The following is a 13525-nucleotide window of genomic DNA, read 5'->3' as shown; positions in this document are numbered from 1 at the left end:
GGACCAAATTAGTAACCACTGCCGGATTTAGCCTAAACAAATTTCATGCGTCCAATAATTTCGAACAAAAATGTGCAGGTACAAAAATCGAATTACAAAAGAAGTAAATACGAGAACTGCTTATTGTTACAAAAAATTTACAGAATTATCTAATAATTTAAATGTTATTTCTAAATTTATAATAAAATACAATTAATAAGAAATAAGATTCAAAATTAATAAAAAATATATTTTAAGTATTGTTGTTTATCTCAGAAATTATTTATTTAGTTAGACGAATAAGAACATTTAGGCTGGGATTCATGGCAAATATAATTCGTAAATAATTTTCGATGTTTGATCAAGAATTAATTATAGATAATTAATTATAAATTCATATAGATTGATATTCAATTACTTGGATCAATATTTCAAAAAAAGTTCTGTTTTATGTGAATCTGTATTTGAAAAATTTGCTACTATTTTTATGATTCATGATCTGTAAATGATTATTTGTCATATAATTATCGACTATGAATATCGATCTTTAATTTTATGTTATAACAAAAGCCCAACAAATATAATATATAAATCTTTAATAATAATTAATATACGTATGCATTTGACACATAATATACGAAATTTCTTTCGTTACATGGAAAGTAGTGAATAAGTATGTTAATGTAAAATTAATCTTAAAAAAAATATTAGCAGTTCCATAAAATTTGAAAAATCAATCAGAAATTGAGTCGTAAGATACTTCAAATGGTGGGTAAAAGAATACGATCACTCATGGCATCAAACTCTTCCTTACTGTATTATAATAAGATAGTACGCTAATTGTTGAGAAAAGATTTCTAAATCTTTTATATATATGTAATTTATAAATACACTTAATGTATGTATAAATCTGTATATGTATGTATGCGTCGACATGTGTGTGTGTGTATATACGTACATATTACGCGCGCGTGCGGTAAGCAGGAAATCCGTGAAGCGTGCAAATGCAACAAAAGACCTAGTCATATTTTGACATAATCGAATAGTTTATTACCATATTGGCGCGTGTACAGCGAGTGTTTTTCACGAAAAACAAAAAGTAAAGGAGGTAACCCAATTAATTGTTTGACAATTTTTAACTATACATTGCGACGTTCCGTATTGTGAACATATATTATTACGTGCGTGTACCGCTGTTTGTTGAAGAGAACACGTCGTTCAGCGAATTTATTGATACGTTACTAACAGTTAGAAAAGAAAGAGTGAGAACAATTCTGCGAGTGTGTATGTTTACCATTACGAGGAAAATAAAAAAAGGAGAGATAAAAAACATAAAAATAAACAATCTGTACTGCCATTTACAACAAATAATTCGCGACACACGGTCTTAATTCCATACGTTTATACGGCCACAATACACATTGCACACAAAACATACAGTTAAAGAGCGAAAGTCAAAATCATCGAGACAGTAAATAGCATTCATACATATTCATCACGGAATTTATTAGGAAAAAAGGCGACGATTGTATATGTATATATGTGTGAATAATATATAAATTTTCAGTGGAGCAAATCTATATCAAAAATGTGTGCAACAAGAGAATCGCGACGCATTACTTCCATTCTTGCATAAGAGATATTTCTATATCCTCATCTTCGTGAGAATTTTCTGAAACTTCCAAAAACAATTGACTATTGTTATACTATATCTACGGTTATTACGTTTTTTGACAAAATTAAGCTTTATTTTGTTGTTGCATAAAAACGAGAAAAAAACAAATAATATAAAAATCTAAAGCAACTGTGCTCAAGCTAGAAGCTGGCAATGATTTATCGGCGCGTTAATGATCAAAGGAATGTTTATGAATGTTTATTATCAGCGAGAACAATTGGGTACTTTCTCTACATCGAAATATAAAAAATTTGAATACTGATTGTACAGTTTTTAATAATACAGAAAATAAATTTTGTCGACGATCGTAAAAATTTAAATCTGTATATAAAATTATGAACATAAAACATATTTCTTACCTCAATGCTATTATTATAGTAATGTAAAATTTCCGTGGTTATAACGCTGAAGACAAACTTTTTTTTAAATAAAAATAGTTCTTCTAGAATCACCCGATCGGCATCAAAATGTTTGTTGCAATTTTATATTTATAACTTTTTAAAATATACTTTCTTTGTTTTGTATTTCTGGCTTGTAGCTCTTCATATTATTTTTGTTGTTATTTAAAAATAGTTCATTATCGAAACATTAAACATAAAAAGACCGTAAAATTGACAATGTCTTTACACTGAAGGAAAACAAAATTTGAACATTTAAAATCCTGTAGTTTTTAATATTATTTTATAAAAGCATGACTTTTGAAAAATAAATGTTTTCATGACAGCGTTAATAGATAACAAACTGAAAAACTACAAAGCTAATATGTTCAATTCATTTTTTTCCTTTTTTCGGTGTATTTGTCAATGGAACATGTTTTATTTCTACTTTTTTCGCAAACTCTTTTATTTACACAATTCAATTTATTCCATTATCGCACAAAGATGTGACAGCTTTTGACTGTCTCTTTATACAGATTTTTTATAAACAGTATGTAACTACCAATCTTTCGGAAGAATATCCGCCGAACGTTTGTGCAAGTATATATGCATAATTCTACAGTTGTACCTACTACTTCTCCATCAAATGATTCTGTCAGCACAGCATTACACGGACAAAACAAAAAGTCAATACAAATGTTTTGTCAATCACAAGTAACGCTTGAATAAAATATTTCAGAGAATGTTCCTATTTTTCATCAATCATCCACCACTATCGCTACAAAGTTTATGCGCTAATTTGATTTGCGATTCTCGACAAATACCGTTGAGATGGCCCTCCAGTGGCGTATCCAATGGCTCTCAACGACTCGCGGGACAAAGCGACTATATTCAATGGATTTCGAGGAAATTGTTACATCGCAAATCCGTAATCGTATCTAATCCGATATCCGTAGAACAAAGCAGATAAAGCTAACAATCGGTGAAATACGTACGACTGAACGACTGTGCATCTCCCAAATTCTCTAATCAAGTCAAAGATCCAATTTATCCAACAAAACAACAACTCGAGTAGAAATCACGAATAGAATAAGCTCTAGCATTTCACTCAAAAAGATTCACTCGTTCACAGTTATATAAAAATTTTTTATTTTCATTTCAATTGACTGAGTTATTTCGTATTAACATAAATATTAAATCCATTCATAGCAAAGAACCTAACCATTACCGAATCTATCGAATAAAAAATTAGTAATTTTTATAACTATCGTTTATAATATTATTCTCATGAATAACAATTATTTGTAATAATTAATGGATTCTACATATCTTACGATTATTAAAAAATTTATGAAGCCACGTTAATTTGTTATATTATATTTGCAATCATTTTTCAAAATCACGACATATATCATTAATGCAACATAAATAGAGAAAAATACTGTTATAAATAAATTTCAGAAATATTATATCTTTAATTTTACATTTCCATCGCATGCATTTCGTATGTTAAATTGTTAGAAAAAGACTAAAACGAAATGACGTTACGGCTACGTCATATCGAAAATTGCATTCGTTTAGTTATATGCATCAAAGAGAGTACACTAAAATCCAGGTCATTCCCCGGCATTTGAGACTAGTGAAAAAATGTAGGGAAGATACATGGAACGCAATCATCCCTGGAGTGAAGCTTTGATAACTTTCCGGAGCAGCTAACCATTTACACGGGATTTTATAGTCGATTTCTCGAAATATTTCTCACAGTGAATGTACTTCATGGAGACACAATTAATGAATAAAAATAAATTTTTTAAATGTTTAATATATTAATACTTCTATTGCTTGACCTTTTCCTAATTTTCCTAATAAAATTTAATTTCCTTTTAATTTTTATATTTGTACACTATGTAATATAATTACACTCATATCTGATTGTCGTCTAAATTACATTTCTAATTCTCGGTATGCATTAAAGTTACAAAATATTAGACAGATTTATCGAACGACGCGAGCGAGATTCATAAACGAAAGAAAAATCAATATTGCTTAACGAGACTCTAGAACAAATAGTTCTTTTGCTTCATTGTCTTTTTCCTTTTCTTTTCGTTTTTATTTTTTGTCTCTTGAAACAACTAAAACCAATGGAGAGATTAATGTCCAATGCTTTAAAGTAGATGTCGTCCTTGCTTTTCTTTGTCTTGACACAATCACTCCTGTTTAGTCGGTTCATTAACAAATCACACGTTACAAATAAAACAGGATTTATTATAGCAATAACACAAATTGAAATAAAACGAGGTAAATTTAAGGCAAAGTTAATTGGAAATGTGAAATTATGTGATAACACTGCTGAAAAATATTACAAGAAGTAAAAAATAAAATATCACAAAAAAATAAAAGTTAGCAACAAGGCATCAATTTCTTATCCGATATAAACTGCTCCTCACATATAATTTAACACTATCACTTCATATCTACATAATAACATAACTATATTTGATACCGCAAAAACAAGTGTTTCGAAATAAAAACATATATCACTATTGCATACATATGTTATCATTATCTCTATTAAGCTAGCAGAATCAAATGAGTAAAATCGAAAAAATCTATTGAATTATTTAGTGATAATTTTGTGCTAATTTGTACTACGAAATATAATTTTATACCACATGCCATTTAGAAGAAACTCGTGGTTTTGCTAACTTGATATGAAAGTTGTAAACCTATATGGAACTTTGCTTCGTGGGATGGGAAAGTTGTAAACCTATGTGGAACCTCGCTTCGCGTGGAAAGTTGTAACCCCATGTGGAAACCTCGCTTTGCATTAAAAAGTATATGCGTGGAGGCAGTGTGTCCCGCCTCACCTTCCCAAAACCACGAATTTCTTCTATCTGGCGTGTGATATAAAATTATGTTTCATAGCCCAAAACAACAGAAATTATATCTGCTATTTTCTTCTCTTTTTATCTTGTGATTCTATTAACTTAATTTTAAGCTAGCAGCGCCACGAGTGTCTTCCAAATGGCATGTGATACAAAATTATATTTTGTATCACAAATCAACACAAAATGAGCACTAAATAGTTCAGTAAATGTTTTTCGATTTTGCTTATTTATTCTTGCTAGTTTGACAGAGATATTGCTATTCTACAGTCAGAGAACTTTACTTAGTTTTTAATTTAATGTAATAAGAAAATATGACATAAAGTTTGATACACAAAAGCAAGATTTCCCTATGATTTTATATTTTACGTTCAGTCGAGTTGATTGCGTACTTTATTTTCAATAATTATACCTTTAAGCGAAGCTCGGGTCGTTTAGTGCTTATGAAATTTACGAGCGAAATACGCCAGAAATTTCCCAGGGGAGTGTCATCTAGTTTGGATATCGATTGACAAACAGGACCTCTTATTAACCGTTCCACCGCAATATCTGATCGAAAAGCATCCGCTGACAGATCCGTCGGCGGAAGCCCATAGATAAATCTACGCGAGTCCTATCCCGTTGATTGATAGAGCTCGGAGCTATCGGGGCGTGATTTGCGTTGATGATGATAGGAAATTCCATAATTTTCCTGATACTGACGTACACAATGTACTCATACTATCCAGTATGTTATTTAATCCATTATTGTACATCTAATTATGTGTTTTGTTAATGTATACGTAAATCCGAACGTAAATTTAAATGCACATAGAGCGAATAAATCTGATATTAGTAAAAGCAAGAAAATCTTAGTATATATTAACAGAAACTATTGATAAAAACATATTATGTTTTCATTTATTTAGTGAAAACGCAACGAAATAAGAAGAAACGATTTTGCAAAATATTGCTTTCTAAAGATTTACAGAGTGGGCCATCTATTGGTACGTTTTTAAAAATGCGATCAAATGAGCATACATTGATATTTTTTATTAATTTTTTTTTTGTTGTGAAGCTAAAAGTATCCGCGTCAAGAATGAAAAACGATTTCGTTCATGTGGCTCCCTCTAAAAAAAATTAATAAAAAATATCAATGTATGCTCATTTGATCGCATTTTTAAAAACGTACCAATAGATGGCCCACCCTGTATATAGATATGTGTTCGATTCAAATTTCAAAATAATACAATCATATGAATAATAATGTAGTAAAAATAATATTATAAAATCCTATTATAATCATTTTTCAAACTTTTAATTCTGCAACATTTTTATTTTGTATATAAATTAATAAGTTTGAAATTAATTTAATATCGAAATATTAAATACATGTTTAGAAATATTCTATGAAATACCATAGAACAAATAATTATCATTCATAATGAGAAAAAAGATTTTAAAAAAATATATTAAGTACACTTTTATCTTTAAATCTTTGTGTGTTCTCGCGTACATGGTAACAAAATCGTAAATCAATCTACTGTGTAATTACAAACCTAAATCACGAAACAATAGGCTAAGTTTAACTATTACGAAGATGCATCTGTTCTGCTCCCTATACATTTTGTATGCAAGTTAACTAAGCTAGGAAATAATCAATATCAGAGTATGTATCATACTAAGATAAAACCTGTTTCATTATTCGATATTTATTATAATTTTTAAAGCTCTATTATTTATCTCACTAAAGTAATCGATTTATTATATCAATAAATTATATTATTGATAAATCTATACTAAGTTAATTGAAAGTATAATATTTAAAAGTAATAAAAACCAATTACCTATTTTTGATAACAATCATATTTGTATTTATTTGTTATTTTATTAATTTTATTTGTTATTTTATTAAATGACCTATTTTTGATACAATCATATTTGTACTTATTTGTTATTTTATTAATTTTGTAGTATTTAATTTACGATTAATTATTTAGTATATTACTTTTATAGAAAGTTTAAAAATATAGAATACAGTATATAAATTGTCTATACGTTTGTTTTATTTGCAAATGTATATATCAAAGATTCTAAATTTTTACGATTTCCACATACTTGTCTTTACACAACATATAGAAATATAAAATCTACTTTCACGAGTTAACAAACATTCAATCATTCACAAGATGGAGAACACAATCTCTATTAATTCCGCTTTCCTTCAAGGATGTACTTATACGTTGCAATCTCTTCGGCGAATACCTTTAAGTAATAATATTAATTGTGAAGTTGAAAACAAAAATAGATAAAGATTAAATAATTTGTGTAAAGCAAAAATGTTTCGTAAATTAAAAAAATAATTTAGAGAGAGAGAGAGAGAGAGAGAGAGAGAGAGAGAGAGAGATTCAGATATTTCCTCACCCGCTCAACACTACTTTATACCCTCTATACCCGGATGTTTGCGTAGCTTTATCAAGTAATTCATATAATTTCGTCACCGATTCGTCGGCCAACACGTGCACTAAATATATAGTACTACCAGTTAATGATCTAACTTTCAATCGCAATTCGTTAGATTTTCCAGTCGCTTCATTAACCTGACGTAATATTGGAGGCTAAAATAGTAAAACACGGATTTTCAAGTAGATCATGATTGGACATGACTTTTAGATACATAATTTATCTTGTCTGTTTCTGTTGATATATGAATGTATTTCTCACCATACTCTTTCTTGCACAAGTAGCCGATCTTGAACCCCGAGGATGTTTCGTCGTGAAACACTCAGAGACAAGATTGGCAATCTTGAGCTCACCAATATTATTGACTTCCGCTGTGCTTAATGCTTTCGACCGTAATGTCGATTGCGTAGCTATACTCAATCGCCCTGCGGACAAACTGGCAGATTTCGAACGTAACCGAAGGCGACTATCAACAATTTGTGACCTACTGGAAAATTTAATTTCAGTACTTAATTTCAGTACATAAATGAATATGGATTATTTTATCTAAGAAAACCTTGATGACGATCTATCAGAAAAGCTACGGTGTCTCGTCCTGCTGCTACTTGTAGATCTCAAAGTATCTTTCGACTTGGATGATTGTTCACTCATCGACATATCGTATTCCATGTTTTTTGTAGCCAACTCTCTCTTTTTCAAGACAATAGTATATACAATATATAATTTATTCATGTTATAATATTAAATTCGGAAAATTTAATGAATAAGATTTTACTTTTTCTCGTCGACTACTTCGTGCTAATTCAGCGTTAACGTGAGACTGAATGTGAGAACTAGAACAAACATTATTATGCGAAGCCAAAATCTGCGATCTCAAAGAATATATATCGACAGAAGGCGATTCTGAAGAGATTCTGGGATCCAATAAACTAATAGGGCAATATGAAGATGCATTATAAAATTTTTAACAATTTACATAGTTAGCTACTAATTTCTTCATGATTACTTATATTAGATTAATTATAAAATTAATTTGCTGGAATATATATACATATATATATGATATATATATATATACTTTTTGAAACTAAAAAGTTAGCGCAAGTTTAAACTTACTATAATTTAATATACATTCTTTGATAAAAGTTATGCATAGATCTAGACCCGTGTATAACCTTTCTATCAAAGAGTGCATATTACAATATTGTAAGTCGAGTACTTAAATATTTGCGTGTGTTTCAAAAAAGTAGTGATAATACCGGCTTGGAAGTGATAAAAACGGAAAGTTCTCGGAAGGGCTATCTTTCGACGAAAAGTTTGCACGAGCATATCGTTGGTAAATGTTATTTGATCTGCGTAAATTTGTTGATAACAAGTTATTCATTGGAGACTGCTTTCCCAAACGATATCCTGGACCAGGAAAACTAGCAGAATCATCTATATACAATTCTGTTCTACGATCTTCTATCTACAAGCGTAAGTCAAAATATTAATTGGAAAAAATAATAGAGACTTTCTTTCTCTCTAATCAAATTTTTGTTAATCTCACAATGATTCTAGAAAAGATTCTAAAAAAAGTGCGGGGAATATCTCGTGTGTATCCTAAAATTCTATTCTATTATTCTACATTTACCATAAAGGGTACTCCGTCAGGATATTCTTGTTGCAATTCAGATGGAAAATATCCGTCCAGAATATCACGGATAAACGAGACTGCAGTCGGATCATGGTAAGATCGCAATGGTTCTCCATCGATGCACATACCATTTTTATAAAATTTCAATGTCATGCAGGAAGGAGTCTTTAGTTAAAATGCATTAAAAAATGCTCATTGATATCAATAATTACTAATTAGCAAATTAATTTCAATTAATCAATCATTAATATCTTTGATATTTATAACGCATATAAAAAAAAGTTCGCGTAATGTCATGGATTTCATGGAGTAATATTCAAGTAATATTCTATTCAATTGCAAGTAATATTCTACATTATATTTACATGCTATGAAAGTACGTATTACGAAACTAGAGCATTACTTTGAATGTCGCTCCTCCTCCTTTCTCATTATGATGAATGTGAACTTCACCCTTTCCCGCAGCTAGGTTCAACTGATCGATATTCGTAACTAACTGTTCATAGCACATGTTGATATCATTACTATAACAAAGTTATTACTAATTATTAGAATTGCTATTTTTATTTCTAGCTAGTAATAAAATATTTATTTTAATTACTTGCTACTATCTATGTTTGTTGTATTTTTGGCATCACCCATCCATATTAATCCATAATCAGCCAAGAACTTCTGCAAACCGACATAATTGCTAATTTCTATTTATGTTTTAAATACATCAAACAAACATATTTGAAATATAAATTTAAACCTCCATTTGACTGATTTTATGTTCTAGCGTTAGACATCGTTGATAAAAATATTCGGAATTCTTAGCCTGACTTCGTTGCTCCTTTTTTCGCAGCAGTTCCTGACTTTTATACTTAGATTCCCATTCTTTAATCTACCAAAATAATATATATCATTTAAAAAATTGTAAAAATCTTTCAGAAGTTTCAAAATACAGAAAAATATAAATAAAACACGCGAAGAAATGTATTCGATGTTGTAAAATAACTAAATTTAATAAACACACAATGCAAATACATAGCTTAAAAATTAACTCTGCCAAGCTAACTATGAATATAATGATAATATTATATTCTATAATGATAATACTACATTCTTAGATTAAAAAAAGCGTACAGAGAACCTTCCGCTTTAAGCGTCCAATTTCCTGATCCTTAGTTCGCAAGCCTTCCTCGGCTTTCGTCAAAACAGATTGCATTTTTCGCATTTGAGACTCAGCTAAATGCAATTGTTTCGTCAACATGCCAATGAGCTCACTTTCTGAAATCAATACATTACGCGATAACGAATACGTAACGCCAAAATCTACAACTGCTCTAAATGCTTAATGTAACATTTTGTTTAAAAGTACTAATAAATTTTGTTATGTATTAAAATATTCTAGTCAACTTTCAGTTTAATTTCTTCCCAACCAGCAGTTCTATATTACCATACAAAATTCTATAAAAAGTACACAATTTTTAAGTACAAAACCTTCTTCGATTACGTCATTTATGGCAATGGAGTTTCTGGTCATCTTGAACGAATTGTTCCACAATTTTCTCGTGGAAAGATTTGCATTGGAAACCTGATACCCGAACATATTATGTAATTTGACATAACATATTTTGTCTAACATTTTATGTCTATGATATAAATGTCACACAGCTACCATTTTATTAACGTGAGTAGAAGATTTTCCATAACCAAGCATAATTTTGCTGTCTTTCAATAGATCTGTCTTCAGATCCGCTATTGTAGAATCTGATATACATGTTGACGAAGATAATGTTTTTAATCTAGCAAAATATTATATTATTATTTCTTGATATATTGCTAAAAAAAAATGCATATTTTTCGGCATTATAACCATAACATCATAAAATAACCTACTTGCAATTGCTGTCATGTGACAAAATCAAGGAATTTTTTGAAAACTTCTTTCTCGACTGAATTGAAGAGTTTCCTTGATTCATGTTATGTATGATGGCATTAATTAACGAGTTCGACAACATTTACATGAATTTTCTTACGTCGCCAAAAAGTAGTTATTCGCCCGAAGTTGTGTTTACATTATGCGACGTAAGAAAAGTCGATTCAAATAGAATTCAATATGAAAAGTGGCAACGATTTCTATACAGTATCACAGCAGAAATATTTTACAATTATATTTTTTCTTTTTAATTTTAATATCAGTCTGTTTTTGGATTGAATCAGAGAAATTAGGTGGTTTACTTACTATCACTTATATTATTTCATGTTCGATTTCTTTTCCTATATTAATTTTTCTCTCTTTTCGAACTAACTAAACATCCGTTACAGTGTTACTGATTTTTAACGACAAACTTTTGCGCGCTATTTTACGATTTCGATTTATTATGAATAGATTTTAAGCCTTTATGTTACAATATGTATAAAAGGATTAATATTCTAATTGCATCTTAAAATGTATGGTAAAAATAAAGATAAAACCTTCCAATATTACAAACCATGATTCAAATACGCAAAGTAAATACCAAATTTTCGAAATTATTTTTTCAATTAGTAGAGTATCTCATAAAATATATTTTAACAAATAAGTATCCAAGTATTAGAAACACAAATCCCTAAAGACTTATTCATTAATAAAGAACTATTTTTTTTAATAATAGCACATAAGGGTGTGATACTGTAGTATCACATCCTTATTTAAAAAATTAGTAAACCACCTATAATTTCTCTGATTCAATCCAAAAGTAAAAACAGACTGATATTAAAATTAAAAAGAAAAAATATAATTGTAAAATATTTCAGCTGTGATACTGTATAGAAATCGTTGCCACTTTTCATATTGAATTCTATTTGAATCGACTTTTCTTACGTCGCATAATGTAAATACAACTTCGGGTGAATAACTACTTTTTGGTCTCGTAAATGTGAGTCATAGGGATTATATCTAACTTGTTCATCATACGTTATTATGCGGCAACTACTTTCGCAGAATTTTAAAATTTCTAATATTCTTGGAACTTCTTTAAAATAATTCTTTAACAAATAGTGTCTAATCTTATCTTAACAAAATTACCTTTTAAAAAAAAGGTAAAAAAAAGGCGTCAAGTGTGTCAAAATGTATCTTCCATAAAAAATGTATTTTACATAAACTAAAAAAAAAGTTTTTTTTGTAAATTGCGAAAAAACATATATTTTATTGCAACATATAACATTTAATTAACGAGACAAAGGAATATGTATCTTTATCTTTCTATTCAAGAGTCTTTAATATATATATTTGCAATGAAATACAACATTTAATCTCAAAAAATTAAAGATGAAGCATCATAAAATGAGAAAATTTTATTAAAATAAAATTTTTTATGTAAAAAAATGTGTAAATATAAAATAAATAAATAAAATATATTCATAGAGATCAGTCATATCGAATTTATATCGAATCGACGTCAATTCAATGTCGATATTGATATTAATTCGCTGAAGATTTGTTTGGATGGCGAATATATGAATATGAGGAAGATTGCAGGTGAATTTTTTAGTATCAATAATTATTCGAAATCGTTGATACGATCGAATCAAAATCGACCTTTAAATTGATATAATTTTGACTAAATCATTTCGATGTCAAATCGATATCGATTCGAAATATCATTTCTCACTGGGTTGGCGCGAGACACTACCGTGTCTCTTGATTCCTATATTCCTTTATAATATTATAAATTTTTTATCCCGCTATCTGTATTGCAATTTTGTTTGTAAAAATAAAAACAGAGTGTCTAAACTTCTCCCCGAAATCATCCAACACAACTGTGATAGGAATTCTATGTAATGAATCCCTTTCTTCTTAAATATTGACTTTCAGCTAGTTGTTATCCTTTCCAGCAATTCTAAATTTCTCCTTCAAAACCAATCATCTTTTTATATTAGAACGTGTCGTGCTTTTGCTTATAATTATCTTAACAAGGATCTGCTCGTCTTAAGTGAAGATTCATCTCTTGATTGAACTATTGTAAGTCTTTCAATTTTCTTCTATAATTTGTAGTGAATGGAAACACACTATATACTTACTGTGTTAGATTCAGTACTGGACATGTATTTGAAATACTTTTATTTAAAACACAGTATGTGCAATATAAATGTATTTTGTATTTCGGCGAAGCATATGAAAGTATTGGAGGTATTTTGTATTTAAAATTGAAAGATTAAAAGTTTTTGTAATGCAGTAATAAGATTGATTTTATCTTAGTATCTGAAATACAAAATACTTTCAATCTTTCAATATTAATATTGAAATGCAAAATACAAAATATTTTTATATATTTTCATGAAATACAAAATATAATTATCTTATAAATACTGTTTTTCAAATAAAAATGTATTTCAAATACATGCTCAGCCCTGGTTAGATTATACTTTGACTAACAACAAGCATAGTATTACATTTGATCAAGTTAATCTTTTTGCCTGTATATCGTGCCGAGTGAAGTTACTCAAGAAGATAGTTTTTCTATCTTTTCAACACTTTAAAGGATTACGTTGCATTTTACCGAGC

At 29.0% G+C, this 13525-nt stretch overlaps 1 protein-coding gene across 3 annotated transcripts; it reads right to left on the bottom strand.

Annotated features, from left to right (window-relative positions):
- Positions 1-6956: 6956 nt before the first annotated feature.
- Positions 6957-11041, bottom strand: LOC108760072 (uncharacterized). 3 transcript variants are annotated; one of them, XM_018505854.1, is made up of 14 exons: positions 10876-11041; positions 10655-10781; positions 10477-10570; positions 10127-10263; positions 9746-9877; positions 9596-9666; positions 9398-9518; positions 8992-9159; positions 8618-8826; positions 8134-8287; positions 7915-8048; positions 7620-7845; positions 7320-7513; positions 6957-7160 (listed from the first exon to the last, which is right to left on the bottom strand). In XM_018505854.1, the coding sequence occupies exons 1-14, from the start codon at positions 10995-10997 to the stop codon at positions 7070-7072; spliced, it is 1980 nt and encodes a 659-aa protein (XP_018361356.1). In that variant the 5' UTR covers positions 10998-11041; the 3' UTR covers positions 6957-7069. The 3 variants fall into 3 exon arrangements, with proteins under 3 accessions (XP_018361356.1, XP_018361357.1, XP_018361358.1); XM_018505855.1 differs by having other exon boundaries at positions 7620-7842; XM_018505856.1 differs by having other exon boundaries at positions 8134-8272.
- Positions 11042-13525: the final 2484 nt, after the last annotated feature.

This window comes from Trachymyrmex cornetzi, unplaced genomic scaffold, assembly GCF_001594075.2.
Source record: "Trachymyrmex cornetzi isolate Tcor2-1 unplaced genomic scaffold, Tcor1.1 scaffold217, whole genome shotgun sequence".
Lineage (NCBI taxonomy): Eukaryota > Metazoa > Arthropoda > Insecta > Hymenoptera > Formicidae > Trachymyrmex > Trachymyrmex cornetzi.
The sequence above is the reverse complement of the archived record's forward strand: the minus strand, read 5'-3'. Positions and strand labels throughout refer to the sequence as shown.

Coding starts and splice junctions, on each gene's coding strand:
- LOC108760072 (XM_018505854.1), bottom strand. CDS start 10,997: ATGTTGTCGAACTCGTTAATTAATGCCATCATACATAACATGAATCAA. Junction 9,519..9,595: donor ACAAACATAGATAGTAGCAA/GTAATTAAAATA, acceptor ACTTTGTTATAG/TAATGATATCAACATGTGCT. Junction 8,049..8,133: donor GAAGTAGTCGACGAGAAAAA/GTAAAATCTTAT, acceptor GTCTTGAAAAAG/AGAGAGTTGGCTACAAAAAA.